The sequence below is a fragment of the Numenius arquata genome, chromosome 3, assembly GCF_964106895.1.
Source record: "Numenius arquata chromosome 3, bNumArq3.hap1.1, whole genome shotgun sequence".
Classification (NCBI taxonomy): Eukaryota; Metazoa; Chordata; class Aves; order Charadriiformes; family Scolopacidae; genus Numenius; species Numenius arquata.
This window is the reverse complement of record NC_133578.1, coordinates 19579465-19595256: the sequence shown is the minus strand read 5'-3', so window position 1 is coordinate 19595256 and position 15792 is coordinate 19579465. Positions and strand designations below refer to the sequence as shown.

Sequence of the window (15792 nt, the reverse complement as noted above, 5' to 3'; positions counted from 1 at the left end):
AACATTTCCATTAGTCTAATATGCATAGGAACAAAAATGTTCTGTGTAAGATTAGCCTTACTTTTCCTGCACCTTGACAATAAGATTCCATGGGTTTTAGCAGGACCTACTGGTGACCTGAATAATGTAGAGCAATAAAACCTTTCTTCTGATTGAGAAATGAATTTATTAGCAATCTTTAAACTAAGGATATTATTTTGTCTATCATGTCTTTTTCTTTACAAATCATGTTTGTATTCCCAAGAAAAAAATAGCAATTTCTTCTTTAAAAACTGCAGCTTCTTTAACTTGTGAAAAACTGCTGTTGCTAGTTTGGGTTACCAATAGCAAGTACTAAACGTTGAACAAACAAAACTGATTCTAAATTTTCAAGAGAATATATTTAACAGAAGCCTAATAGCTTTTGAAAATGTTTATTTTATTAATAGGGATTCTCTTGAAAATTGTATTAATTTTTAAAAACTGCATTTATACATCTTTCTTTTTAGTAATCTCCCCAGATTTTGATTTGGAAAAATTTAGAAAGCAGCTAAACATGCATTTAACTTTAAACATATTCTTAAGGCATAAAGTAGGGACTGTTCACATCTGAAAGCTCTATAGGACTGAGGCATAAAAGTTAGATCCGAGATATACTGAAATAACTGAAAATCTATTTACTGACTGCAATGGGCTTTAAAATTTTTAATTTTTTTAATAAGTTTTATATAAAATTATAGCTTTTGGTGTCTGGTATTATATTAGGAGGCTGGATTAACTAGACTATTTCTTTCATTCCACCTCAGTGAGTTAGTTTTATGTCTAATCTGTATCACGGTTTAACAAAGTTACAGGCAGCTAAAAAATATTTTTCTTTAGTTTTTCAGGCTACATAAAAGTGTATCAAACTGCTAGCATGCCATTAAGCGGAGCCAATTTACTTATGTATGGTGCAACAGCCAGACATTGTTTGGTGTCTAAGTTAACTCATTTACAGCTATATCAGCTAGCACGGGGGTCACTATGTTACAATCAACCCATTTTTGTGACCACAGCAGAGTTGTCTGCCAAAGAATAGGCAGAGCTTTTTTCCATTGTTGGAAGCCTATGAAACGTGAAATTATGCATTCTTTGGGATAAACAGTGGATGTCAGTATTGTACCACCAAATTACAGCTCCATCTGAAACACTGAGTTCAATACTATAGCTAGGGTTATAATAGGACTGACTACATGGCCACTATGGTATTTTTTGCTACTATAGCAGGATATCTTCAAGTTTAGGCATCCAATCTCACATATCAGGATATTACAGAAGGCAGAACAGAGTGTCCATACACACTGATGAAAAAATGAGCAACACTGGCAGTCCCTTCTGGCAGGGAGAGGGAAATCAACTCCATTGCTTAATAGTGAAATCCACGAGAAAATCTTGTATTCAACAATTTGTTTTCCTGGATTTGATTAAGAATTTCATTGGCTTAAAAATTTTGATACTGACACTGAGATATTTATATTTAAATATTTATATTAAATATATTTATATATTTAAAAAATATATAAAATATTTATATTATTCATTATTTCTTTTAAGAATTAGACCTCACAAAGTACCAGAAGCAGTACATTCTTCCTAACCATAGGTAAAATGCCTGCCAACAGTCAAGCTTTGTATCTCCAACTATAAATTATTTTATAATGGAAGAAACAGATTTCATTTAAAAATCTGCTGGGCAGACTACTGAGGTAGAATGGAAGTCCTACACCACTAAGGCTTTTGGTGCAGGAGTTTACTTTTTCAAAGAAGTTTATATAGCCCCCCATTTGCACTGCTCAGTGCAGAGGCAACTCTAAATCTCAAGACAAAGTAATCTGCACTTTCTCTACACATCATTCCTATCAGTTATGAAGAAAGTTCCTAAGTTAACTTGGCTTTCTCCAGGCTGCCTTATTTTATAAATAATTGAATTTCAATAAATAACTCCTCCAGTGGAGCTGGAGGAGGTCAGTGCAGATTACATTTAGTGGGGAGGGCGCATTTTGCCGCCTACCACTTTACTTCAATGCATTCATCTTTCCCATCTTCCTTTGTTTTTCAGAGTGTAACCTAAACTTCCATAGGAAAGTGTCTCCGATGGCAGAAGGGCTCTTTCAAACACACAAGTATCAGTTCAAGTACATGATGAAATTATTTCCAAGGACATTTTGCTGATGTGAATTCATTGCAACTTCTGTTGCTTTACAGCAGATTAATATTGTGATCCATACTGATTTTAAAGTTGGGGTGAATGAGCATTTACTATTCATCGTTCAATGAATGAGCATTTAGCCACTGAATGAATGGCATATTCAATTTCTTTGTCGAGGTCAAAAGTATCTAACCAAATTTTAAATTAATTTGCTTTCCTATGCATTCATTCCATAAATTTAAGTTATCCAAAATAATTAAAAATAAACAATATATACTAGTTGATTTCATAAGTAGATTTCCCCTCATTTCCTGTTTATGCAAAGCACTTTTGAGTCTATCAGCCATTAGCTGCTCAATGTCCCTTTTGCACAGGGTTTTGTAAGCTTAAAATGAATAGCACTTCTTTGTTCAACAGAGTTTGTCCTATAGGGGATCATGTGTCAACAGACTAATAGTACTACATGTAATAATGAAAATTGTAGCGCATATAATTAGGGAATTAGAGAATGCCTTATTCCCACTGGTGACTATTCACTAGAAGTTATAACTGTACTACTTGCATGAGTAAAACAGTCACTAATGCAAGTAAGGGAGTCACAGCTTGGCTGTGGATCACCAAAGCATTTGCACAGACTTACTCTAGTTTACACTGAATAATCTCACATTAAAGTGAGTGAGACTGGTCAAACTACTACAGTGTGCATGAGGAAGAAACATATAATAATGTATCCATTTCTGTTACATAGTTGAAGCCAACAGATGACCTGTAACAATAAGAATTACATCTGGGAGACAATATTTTCTGCTTTGGTTTACTACCATTAATATGAGGTATATACCCCATATCTTGTATATCCCATATAGCCCCATAATGGAAGCCCTTAAGTAATAAAGTATTAAAAAATAAAGTATTATGTCAATAGTGCAACAAGCAAAACTTGACGTAACACATCATGAATTGAACACAAGCCAGTGTGTGGTTTGGTGGTTGTTTTTTTCTAAGGAGTCACACCTATTAATAACTCATTATTTAAGTCACAGAATCATAGAATCTTCTTGGTTGGAAGGGACCTTTGAGAGGCCTACTGCTGCAATATCTGTTATTTTAAATAAATAAAAAAAAAACAACCCACAACTTTTAAAAGGAGATAGAGGGCCAGAATTAAAGAATGGGGAGCTGCTAATGTGACAGTACTCTTGACAGAGATTTTCTTTGTTTTTTCTCTAGTGAATGAGGTGGGGGGGGGGGGAACCAAAAAAAAAAAACCACAACACACCAATACCCTAGTTTTGCAATAAAACAATATTATAGAAAGAGATCTAATGCTTTGCATCAGCAGAACATGGAGCAAAGGAGATACAGACCTTGACCTTCGTATTACAAAAGAATGTGAGGATGCAGTTGCTCTCAGCTCACCTTGCATTCTAGAACAGAGACTGCGCCTTTTGAATGCCTACCCAAGGCACTACAGTCTCCATCTCCTGGACGTGGATCTCATCCTCATGGGGTCCAATACCTTCAAGTTTAGATCAGCATTAAGGATGTCTCTTTTTGATGTAATTGATTCAGACATATGTAAAGACGGTTCCATTTTTCTCTGTTGCCTTATTTCTGTTTTTTACAGGCAATGAAAATGAAAAGTGTTTATTTTGTTGCTGGGCTCCTTTTAATGACAGTTCAAGGCAGCTGGCAAAATCCTCTTCAGGATACAGAGGAGAAATCAAGGTAAATTCTTTGGATCAAACTTCTAGAAACACTTGGCCTGAACTTTTTTTTTCTTACAGTTTGAAGCAAAATTTATTATGACTTAAGATAGGGGTTTTTTTATATACTATTACACAGTACTTAATCTACCATTGGAATTGACAAAAGTTTTTAATATTGCAAAGCATAGCACAAAAGTTTTTGGAATTACAAATAGCTGCCTTAGTTATCCAAGAAGACCTTGTAATTGTGCAGTATCCAGTCTGTTATGTTGATTCATTTTACTAGCCACCTAGTGATCAATATGCCACTTGCTTTTACTTTGTGAGAGTATAAAATAATATTTTGAAAAGAAAAGTCAATGCACCTGTAGAATGTACTTTAACCACTGCCAATTAACAAGTTCTACACTTTTCACAGATCATTCAAAGCTTCCCAGTCTGAACCATTAGATGAATCTAGACAGCTGAATGAAGTTAAACGTCACTCACAAGGCACATTCACCAGTGATTACAGCAAGTACTTGGACACTAGACGAGCTCAGGACTTCGTGCAATGGTTAATGAGCACTAAAAGAAATGGGTAAGCTTTTTGCTCACATTGCTATAGATCTCCATATACAGAAACAGCCAAAAATCTAGCTAAATTCAGTTTCTTGATTTCAGCTTCCCATCACAGACCATGTATAATTTTCAAATAGGTAAAGTACTTAAGAAACATTTATATACAATGTTAATACGTTATTAGAAACGAGGAATATGTGCAAAATCAGTCAACAGGATTTGGATAAATTGAGTGCAGTATATTACTTGATATGCCATCTAAAAAGACTATCTCAGCCTCTTTAGTACAGATTGTTTCAGTAAGTTAATTAAGTTCAATAGGAATAAGATATGTAAATATAAAGATCTAGATCATCAGGCCTTAATAAATGTTTCCTATCTATGCATACTCCAATCCTGATGTTTCATTTGTGTAAAGGGAGTTAAGGTTTAAGTTTTCTTCACCACTGGATACTTTACCAATATCACCACTATACTGTTAAGGCATGAGTTGGCATGTTTTCTGAAAACATACTTTGATTAAACACAAGCCACCAAGCTGACAGCAAGAGTAATGTAAAAGTGTGTAAGTCTATGCCCTGAGCTCTAGAGAATATCTGTCCACAGAATACAAAAATCTATTATATTAATGCTTTTAAATCCCTGTGGAACTCTTTAAAGTGTAAAGTAACAATTTCTAGATATTGTATTAATTTAAATTCTTACACCTGAAATTATTTATAATATTCATCTATCAGTCGTGGTTGTTTATCATAATATTTAAATAATAACCAATAAAATCTTATCAGTTTATGCATGCTCTGCAATGTACTGGTAATAATGATCTAATGATTGTGGAATTCCACTACAGCCAACAAGGACAGGAGGACAAAGAAAGTGACAAATTCCCGGACCAGCTCTCAAGGTATTCTGGTTGCCACAACTTGTCACTCTAAACCAGCTCGAGCTCATTTGCTGTTAAATAAGAAAGAAAACAACTGGTATTATTTACAATATTACCATAATCCAAGAAATACCTATCAAAAGAAATTATCTTGCACCTGCTTTTTATAAGGAAAGAGGAAACATCTCGATATTTATTCATTCCTGCACCTGTGTTCTATTGCTATGTGCAATGGCTTCAAGTAATGCAACAGCATGAGAATAGATTTCAAAAAGGACATTTCAAGTGTTAAAGGAGAGTAGAGAATAACAGAAAAAGAAAAACTTGGTATAGAAAAAGGCTGAAGCAAAAAAACCCCATTATGTTGAGGAAAAGAAAACCAGAGAGAAGGCTAATGAAAGGGAAATGACCAGGCACCAATTTGCAGAGAGCTGATAAAACACGATAAAATGCTCAGCCCTCAGTCCCATGTTACATAAACCACCCATTACAGGAAAGAAGAACACAAGACCTGCCGGAGGCCAGAATTTTGTTTCTTAACAATGTTTTTGGGGGATATTGGGAGGGCTTGAAATTTGAAACAAATAAAACCCCAGTAAGTGTTACTGCAAAACAGATTGAAATACCTATATTCATTCTTTCTTTTGTCAGAAATTCCAAAGAGGACAGCCCAGATCACAAAGATCCTTCCGATCAAAACACTGTCAATATCAGTAACAAATCTGTAATAATGTTTCAGCTTCAATGAAACAGCATATCTCAACAAAATTAATGTTTCATTAAAAATGTTCCAAACAATTCCAGTTAGCATGCTGATGAAAAGTGCAGATGGTACTAAATTAGGAGGAATGGTGAAATCCGAAGAAGATAAAAAATAATAGTAAGAGCTAGAGGCCCTGAAAATTGGGCAGAAATTAGCAAATTCTGAAATAGAAATGCTAGGGATCTTATTCATGGAAAATATTCCATAATATGTCTGTCTACTTCTCAGTGCAGTTTGCCTTCTTAAGGGCTAGTGTAACATAATTTTGTGCTACATCAGAGAAAGAAGCACAATGAGGTTTAGAAAGGCCGAAGGCAACTGTCTTTATTAAACTGGAGGTGATCAAGCTTGAAATTGTTCCAAGATTATCAGTTGGTCAGAATGACAATTAAAAGGGCATTCACAAAACAATTCAAAATGTAAATTCAAAAGGAATTGAGTCTGAGTAGTTTGGCTAAGAAATAATGAAGATGAAGGTAGGAGTGGCTAAATGGAAATTTTTAGGTTAACACAAGAGGTAACAAAAAGTATGTCTGTAGAATACAATACAGTTAGTTGATCATAGCTAATTAATCTATCAGAAGACCATTCCAATGGAGCTATATTGGCTTTCAGCACCTGATTTGATTTGTTCAAAAATAGTTCAGGCATCTCTGCACAAAATTGTATTGCATAGTACAGACAATGCCTTCAGAACTGAAAGATATCAAGAAAAAAAAAATGCCAAGAGTAATTTGAGAAGCAAAAAAAGCCCCTTCCCCTAAAAAGAGATGCTAGTCTGGTGGGTGGGAAATATAAATCAATAAAGGTTAAAAAAAAATTATGCAGTCTGCTCCTAGAAGTATTGCTCTTCTTTCAGCAATGCGATCTCCAAGCGTCATGCTGAATTCGAGAGACATGCTGAAGGCACCTACACCAGTGATATCACCTCTTATTTGGAAGGTCAAGCTGCCAAAGAGTTCATTGCTTGGTTAGTGAATGGACGAGGAAGAAGAGAGTAAGAATCCATCCATTCATATTATTAAATTTTGCCTTGCTTTTGGAGTTAGAAATCAAGTCTGATTAAATGCCTTGATGTGTTTTTGATCATTCTTGCTGTACTTCATGTTTTTCTTTTGTAATAGAAGATATTCTGTGGGTGTTAGATTACCACTTTAAGTTATTACATTCAAATACAGATTTAAACAAACCTGTTCAGTATGCTGTTACACTCTAAAAGGTCAAGTTATAGTTAAGGTCAACATATCTAAAACTAAATCAGACCTTCCTCTAACTACCACCTTTTCCCCTTCATGTAACATTGCTTACAGTCTCCTTAAGTATCATTGAGATGATTCAAGTCTGTGTCATCTTAAATTACTTTCTCTTTTTTTCCCTTTCACAGTCAATCTTTTCCTCTGCAATCTTTCCAAGATTAAGTTCTTACCAATGTCATCAGCTGTACTCCATGCGCTGGTGATCATTCCCAGCAGTAACTGATGACTTCTTTACTTCTTTCCCTCTTCCTATGCTCCACAAAGTCTCCTCAAGTTGCTACTGTCAAAATAACTACAACTCTGACTTAGATTCCTTTTTAAGACACCTCTATTTTTTTTGCAATGGTTCACAGTTTGCTGGATGCAGTGCTCCTCAATTTTGACCTACCTATGTCTCTGATTCCTTTCATTACTATCTTGTTCTCCACATACTCATTGCAGATTTCTCAAGCCTGTTGACTTCATCTACTCACTCATGGCTTCACATCTTTTTTCATTATAGTCTTGCACTTAAAATGGCCTTACCTTACCTCCTGCAGGCACCTTCTGTCTCATCATATTTGTAACTCTGCATGGTTAGGAGATACAACATGCACATGCCACTCCCCACCTTTTAATCGTTCTGTACTTACTTGTGCCTTTTGACTGTAAGCTCTTCGGGGCAGGGATTTCAGTGCATCCTCTGATTATATATTATACCAGCTGTAAAGTACTATGTAAGTCTCTCGCACTACATAAAAATAATAAATAACAATAAAATGTAATATGTAAGACAAGATTGTGTGTTGTAGTCAAGGAAGACTTAAAAGTAAATTTTGTAAATAATTACAATTTCCTGAAAAAACAGAGTTAAATAAATGAGGTCAGCTATATAGAGAAGGGAAAGGCTGGTGCCGCCTCATAGCGATGTTCAGACTTGCAGTTGTTTTTCTGTCATGGTTTTATTTTCATGAACAGAAATAGGGTATTTCAGTATTTGTAAGAGAGAGAGATTACAACCTAGCTATGACGAACTGAGATTAGAAACCTAGATGGACAATTAAATGTAGACCACCATTCTGCTTCCCAATATTTAGTATTATTTGTGGTTAAACTTCTATATAGCCTTCCCTGAAATTATTGCATGAGAAGAACCAGTCTCCCTGTCACTGGTCCCAGAACACAGTGTACTTCAGCATCAGCCCATCTTAAAGGAACCCATTAAAATCTTCCTGTATTTGATGAGATGAAACAAGAAAGGACAGTTTTCTAAATCAGGCCCTTAGCATAATGGTTTTCCAGCAGTCAAAAAACAATAGAGCAAGAATCAGGATCTGATTCTAAATATATAATGTACAGTGGACAAGCACATAGATTTTATACAAGTGTTGTAATTCAGTTATTTTAACCCCCCGAAAAAGTTGCTACTCTTAATATCTAAATACTTATGCAATATAATTGTAAATATATAACTAGGACTTAAGTCCAATTAAAATGGAAAAAAAAAAGTATGAAGATTTGACTATGATGTTTTAGTTGTGATATTTCTTAAATAATGATTCTTGGTAAATCTACTGTGTGTTTTATTGATGCCTAGTCTGCTTGGCATAGGCACTGCAGACTGAGATATGTTTTTGCATGTACAGCTTTTTCAAAAAATGCTAGAGAGGAATTTAGACTCACCTGAAGGAACAGTCCTCATCTGACAAAGGGAGACTTCCATGCTTTATTCTGTTGCTAAAATAATGCCTCAAAAGATATTCTGATATCTTGCTGTACTGAGCCATAACATCAGGCTCAACTCCTAACTCCTTAAAATCACAGAAAATGTGTAGTGTGTTAGAATCCTGTAATGAGGCCCTTTAAATAGTTTGTTTTGATCTGCAAATTGTTTGATAATTTCTTCCCTTTGAAGTTTCCCAGAAAAAGCTCTTGTGGCCGAAGAAATGGGCCGAAGACATGCAGATGGCACTTTCACGAGTGATATCAACAAAGTCCTTGATGACATGGCTGCCAAAGAGTTCCTAAAATGGCTGATTAACACCAAAGTTACCCAAAGGTGCCTGAATTTTGATTGTCTTATTCTTAAAATACGGGGGGTTTAAATGTATTTGTCATACATACAGAAAATACTGCTTATTTTTCTCTTAACTATTGACATATCTGTAACTATTACAAACTTTATTACAGACAGTGCTGAACAAGGATAAGACACTAAACAGAACTCATTTCAAATATAATTTGTATTTTGCATCAGTGGTGAACCTATTTAATAGTTTCCTATTTAACTTGATGGGAGTTTCACCACTGAATGTTACCAGAAGTGAGGTCATATTGAATTACTGAAAAATAAAACTCTCATTTGCACGGGCATTATAAAATCAGAAATATTTGTTGGTAAAATTACACCAAATTGATTATTCTTTAAAGACCATGATATAAAACACTGCCTTAAATTGTGGCTTGTCTTAGGTAGTAGGGCACTGTAATCTGAGCTCCTGAAAGCTAGCTATTTAAGAACCTTGCTTTAGTTTGCCTGTATATAGGCAAATGCTGTTGGAAAAGCAACATTTTCTATCTGAACTCTGTGAACAGGTTATTATTGAAGAATTATTTGTTAACATTAACAAAGTATTTCAAAAATAATAAAATGCCAACTCAAGACACATGTGAGTGGCCAGATTTTTTAAAATGTTGGATGTCCACTCTGTAAAAATTAATTCCTTTTAGTCTCTTGACTATTGAAGCACCCAAAATGACTGGTTGATCTTGGAAACCTGAAACAACCAATATTGTCTCAAAAAATTTAGAAGTTATAGTTAAAATATAGTTTTTATTAAAATTTTAATATTTTTGTGTTTGTTTGCAGTTTAGCATTGAAAGAAACAATTTAGGAAAATAATCTATTAGAAACTATTCAAAAGCTTTTCCTTTAGGAATACTTGTTTTCAAGTTGTTATTAGAGAGAGGCATTGAGGGGTCTCTGGAACTAACATCTGCTAACTCTTAAACAGAAAAAATATGTTCCACACGTATTTCATACATCCTGGGAGATTTATAATACGTCCTAATTTCTGCTGTTTTTTTTTCCAGGGACCTTTTGGAGGAATACCAGTAAAAACGCAGAATAAAAATGGGATAAATGAAAATCTTCATTGCATCAACTGCCAGTTATTAAGAGATTCTGAAATCTGTATTCTGTCATTTACATTGGGTGTAACAAAGCTACGTCATCTTGCATGCCAGGAAATAATTGTACTATAGTTTAGTGTTGCCAAAGGTTTATATATGGAAAACCTATTGTCTAAGGGATGGTTATCTTAACAGCTTTAAGACTATGAAAGTTCCATATCTTCATATTTTCCATTTATTAGGACTGGAGTAACTCCATTTATATTTAATGATAAAATTATTTTTCTAAAAAGTTGACTTCTACACACAAAGGATTCAATCACTAATTAGATGTGTTATTTATAAGGGGCTGGCAGTTACAAATGCCTGAGAAGTGAATATCCCTCTTAAAACCTTTGTTATAAAAAGGCTAAGCTTTAAGGACATTAAATGATAGCCTTAAATAAATTTTTTCAAGCTTCTTTTCTGTTGACTTTTCATGTGTATAACCCTTGTGCCTCTTTGCACTCCATTTCATTTTATTCTAATATTTCAGCGTCACTGAGATCATTGAAGTGGTTTGTTTGGAATGATAAAACAAACAACATTTTGTTTTGTCCCATTTTCTCCATAATGATTCTCAGAAAACAGCTGTGTGAACTTTGAATTATCTTTAGTTGGAAAAGAAATCAAGGAAGATGAAGCTAGAGAGGGAAAAAAGACAGAACAGACAAGTGTTCTTCGTTAGCAAAATTCTTGTTTCTCAGCAAAAGCAGGAGGACAACTTTGAAAAATACTAAGTGCAATATACTCCACTAGTAGTGGAAACTGCCACATAATTTCTTCAAATTTTATAAGATTGCCAAGTAAAGCGAACTTAAATGGTCCTGGGGTCACTCATCTGTGTTGTATTCTTTTCTTCCTTCTTTCTCCGAGAACCACCTTGTCTGTCATCTCTTGCATTTAGCAGCATCATACTGTAACCTACAAGCACAACTCATGTCAGTAACCTGTGCCTTCTCCATTATGCTGACAGAACACTTCGCTCACAGATCACAGTGCTTCTAGCAATCCAAACTCTTATAGTCTCAGCTGGCCAGGGCATGCTTTTTGTAGGTACGGTATTAGCTGCAACTCTCATACCTTCAGGTGCTGTTATGCACCTCTTTCTTCTGATGACTCCCCAAACCCCCTTTTCTCCCTTGCTATAATAGCAGTATGCCAGGTATCTATATTAAAATGTCCTTAAAGGGCAAGTGGTTTAAGAGAAAGCCAACAGGCTTAGCAAATATCTAGTAGAAGTCAATGTGAAGCAGAAGCATTGTTGAATCAGAATTGGAACCTATAACTTTTGCTAGGAATAATTAGTATTGTTTTGTGTCTCATTTTTTAGAGACATCTGAAACTTTCACTGTCTACAATTTCTGAAAAAATAAGATTAGATTGTCCTCCCAAAGTGCTACAGGAACCAATATTCTGTAATTTCAGATCAGGACTGACCATACCCAACTTGGCATCTAGAAAAGCTTCTTGACAGCAACAGAGAGCTTTTCTAACATCCCAACTTTAAACAATTAAAACTCAATAGAATCGTGCACTAAAAAAATCCATTGTAGTATCCAAAATACCACTGGGGATTAAAAAAAGGGGGCAGGGGGAAGGAACGTATACATATTTATTGATTATTTAATCCCATTTGTACACAGTGGTTTGGTTCCAAGCATTTCTGGAACTGAAAAAGATTGTTACACACAGTTGGATCCACAGGGTCCAGGCTGAAATGGTACAAACAGTTAACTCTTCTATTTCCATAGACTGAGTAATTGTCTTTAAAATGTTTTGTTCCACTATGCACACTATTTAGTGCTCTGCAGGACAGGATTCCTCAGTTACAAATCCATTTTCCTGTAGTGTCTGACAGCACTGTATTTGATGGCTTTGTCAGCTATGAAAATACTGTTTTCCCACACTTTTGCAAATTATATACTTTTAGGAACAGAGGTATAAATTATTTTCTCAAAAATTATGCAGCTTGTCTGAAACACAGCAAAATTATTTAACCTCCAATTTTTTGAGTCCCAGTCTAGATCATGACTCAAAAGACACCCTTTCGTCAGAAGTGAGCATGTTCCAGAAGTTCCAAACACATGTTTTAGCTCAACAGGACTAGGACTTATATATCCTGAAATCACAGAGCAAGTCCATATGGGATCAAAAATGAGGTATGTGCTGGGTATTTCTTATACACACTAGATGGAATTCAGTGAGTGGTACAAACATAGTGAGAAATAAGCTGCAGTCACCTCTTCAAAAGTGTCTTTACTGGACAATAGCTCCCCATGTCTGCAGGCTGAGAGAGGGCAGACTAGCTGCAGCATTCAAGCCTAGAGAGAATTGCTGTTTATGTTTTAATCTTAATTTTGTACTCTAGTAAGGGAGAGAGATAATTCTAGGCCTTACATGCTGTGGGTGGTACATTGCTAGAGAAATTTAGGAAGAGAGTGGCCTGAAGATTCCTTTTAAATAATAGACGGTTTTCAAAGTCTTCAGGCAATGGAGCAACAGCTATCAGTTATTGTGTAGATTGTATTTCCTGTGTGCTGCTGCTTGTATGAGGGGGGCTTCAATTTGCTCTCAGCAATTAAAGGAAGGGAAGTGGGACTGCTTAAAGGAATCACGCTCAGGAGCATGTACCAGCATTACCTACAGGGCTACACCCTCATCCACTCTCATAAACATTCATCTTCGAGTCAAAAACCCAAACTGTGTTCAGCTTATTAAAATCACATACCCTGATGTGTATGAGAGGTCTTGATTGGCGTGCTATAGAAGATGGCACAGTTATGATGTCCCTCTGCACCTGGTGTGAGTTTTAAGTCTACAAAACAGCGTATGGGTCCCATTTTATTTGAAATACATTGTAAATGTATCATAGATGCAGTTTATGGTGCATAAACTTAATTATTTTTTTGTTTCCATCCACTCTATGCCGACTTCTTCACTCTACCAGAAAACTGAACCTTATACCTTCTTTAAGTTGTATGAAAATAGTACCACTGGCCCAGATGTTTTGACTGTATAGCGTATGTACACCTTCTACAATTCCATATTCCATGAACTCACATGTGTATCTAGAGTCCTCTGTGTGTCTGCACATGTGCTGCTTAGAACTTACAGGTGGCCTTATGTTAAAAAGTGTTCCCAGTATTATCTGCTTCATTAACTGTCCTTTATATGCTGGGTGTGCCTTCCTCTTCCACCCTATTTCCTAAGTATCTGTAAAAATAAGCATACTGAAGCAAAACAAGGCAACTAATTGGAATTAATACAATAAACATTAACAGAAACCTGAGATACTCCAACCATTCAACTGTGCTCTGAGAACATGTGGCAAGAATCTTACATTGCCAGGAAATTAATTTTGTAAAGAAAAATACATAAACTTGAAAGAACTGAATGACAGCCGCTACTAGCCACAATGGTCGTCCCAATGACATAACGTCAGAAAACAGGGCTTTTATTTCTCATTTGCTTTCCTGATTTACTGTTAATACTCTCTTCACAATCCTCTAACTAGAACCAGTGTAAAGATGAATTACAAAACCGTCCTTATGCCATTTCAGCCTAAAAATGCAAAGAAACAAAGAGAAGGTTTTTCTGAAAAAAAAAAAAGACATTTTTAATATATTTAGTATCAAAAGACACACTTAGTCAAACAGAACTTGAACACTCCCCAGTTCTAGTTCTGCCGTCTCTTCCTCACAGCACATTTGAAGGGAGCCACTGAATCAGTATAAAACTTTCTCCAGCACATATTTTGTCTCCCATAGCCACACATTGAGACATCTGGAACACATTATTGCACCTGTAAACTAGACTGTGTACATTTTAGTCGCAAACAATATTATTTTTTTTTGTCCTGCAGGGAGACCTTATGTTTTCCTTTTTTCCTGTTTGACTTCTCCAAATATTTCTGGAGGAAAGACTCAAATATATAAACAGACTTTTAACAAAGTCTTGAGTTTCACTGAGGCTAATAGTCTGAAGGAGACATCACATCTGGCAGGCCCACCAACTGGCAACCTTCAGGCTGAAAGCTGTGTTTTGGTTCTTTCTAGTAAGTAGCTCTTCTTAATTATACAACTACTTTATGAATACTTTTGTGTTCAGCCTACAATTTGATGAACAGCTATGGCTTCTCCAACTTTATTGTGTAGCAGCCACTGCTGGATATTCATTTACTTAATCTCTCGGCATCATATTAATATATATCTGATTGCAAAACATGGTATAAAGTAATTTGAAATATTTAGCTGGAGCAACTTTTTAAGTCTCAGGCTATCACAAAACACAATCTGACAGAGCACCAGAAGCGCAACCATTACAATCTTTTTTGGGACCACAGGTATTTTGATCCGACAGGAGGAATCTGAGATTTTTCAAATGTGCACAGAATCACTGCTAGGAACCATCACAACTAAATGGAAAACATATTCTGCTATATTGACTCTTACTGAATCCCTCAGGTGGTTCTGAAGCCCATAAGGTTCTGAAGGTCCCATAAGCCTCTCTGGCATGACCAGAGTCAGAGGCACTGTCCATTATTAGACATTTTGGTCTAGATACAAGAATCCAGATTTCTAAAGGTACTTAAAATTCAGTGTACCCACTGAAGCTAGCAGAAGCTGGGCATATGCTTTGTCAGCGTAGGTCTTCTTTTTGTCTTAGTTAACCACTGAGAACCATTAAAACCTTCTAGATAATCTCTCAAAACATTATTAAGATGCAACTTGGCTATGAAAAGCTTGGTAATATTCAGGTGCATTTTATCACAGCACTGAGATAATTTGACTGTACCATACTTTGAGACACAGTGATGATCACTACTTAAATGTTTAGAAAACAAAGCACAGATTGGCTGAATTATACGTATGTTGTGATTCCTACTCAATGGGAAAAGGAAAATTCACCCCAAGGACGGGGGCTTGTGGGTTTTTTTTTTATTGTTGTTGGTAAGATGAGCAAGTGCACAGTTAGATATTTAAGTGGAGCTGTAAGACATTCTGAAACTCTGGTCAAGCATCTCAGCATATATAAACTACTACTTTGAAAAGTAACGTTAGAGACTGCCATTTCACTGTGATTTTACTTTATAGAAGTGGATTTACCTATACACAGAAATTAGTGTTAATCCATCCCTCTTTTATGCACATCCATCCCTCTTTTATGCCAAGATCCAGTACGAAAGAAATATATGTAAGCCCTTCCTGCAATTTTGTCAGTCTTTCCATGACTTGATTGCCAGAGAGATAAATTCAAAGAGCAGAAACTTTACAGTAACTGCTTGTGTTATCAAAGCCTGA

General features: G+C 35.5%; 1 protein-coding gene across 1 annotated transcript; it reads left to right on the top strand.

Annotated features, from left to right (window-relative positions):
* The first annotated feature begins 3797 nt into the window (after positions 1 to 3797).
* GCG (glucagon) lies at positions 3798 to 10911 on the top strand. The gene is made up of 6 exons (XM_074145925.1): positions 3798 to 3895; positions 4295 to 4456; positions 5288 to 5341; positions 6943 to 7080; positions 9234 to 9377; positions 10412 to 10911. The coding sequence occupies exons 1-6, from the start codon at positions 3798 to 3800 to the stop codon at positions 10434 to 10436; spliced, it is 621 nt and encodes a 206-aa protein (XP_074002026.1). The 3' UTR covers positions 10437 to 10911.
* The last annotated feature ends 4881 nt before the right edge of the window (positions 10912 to 15792 follow it).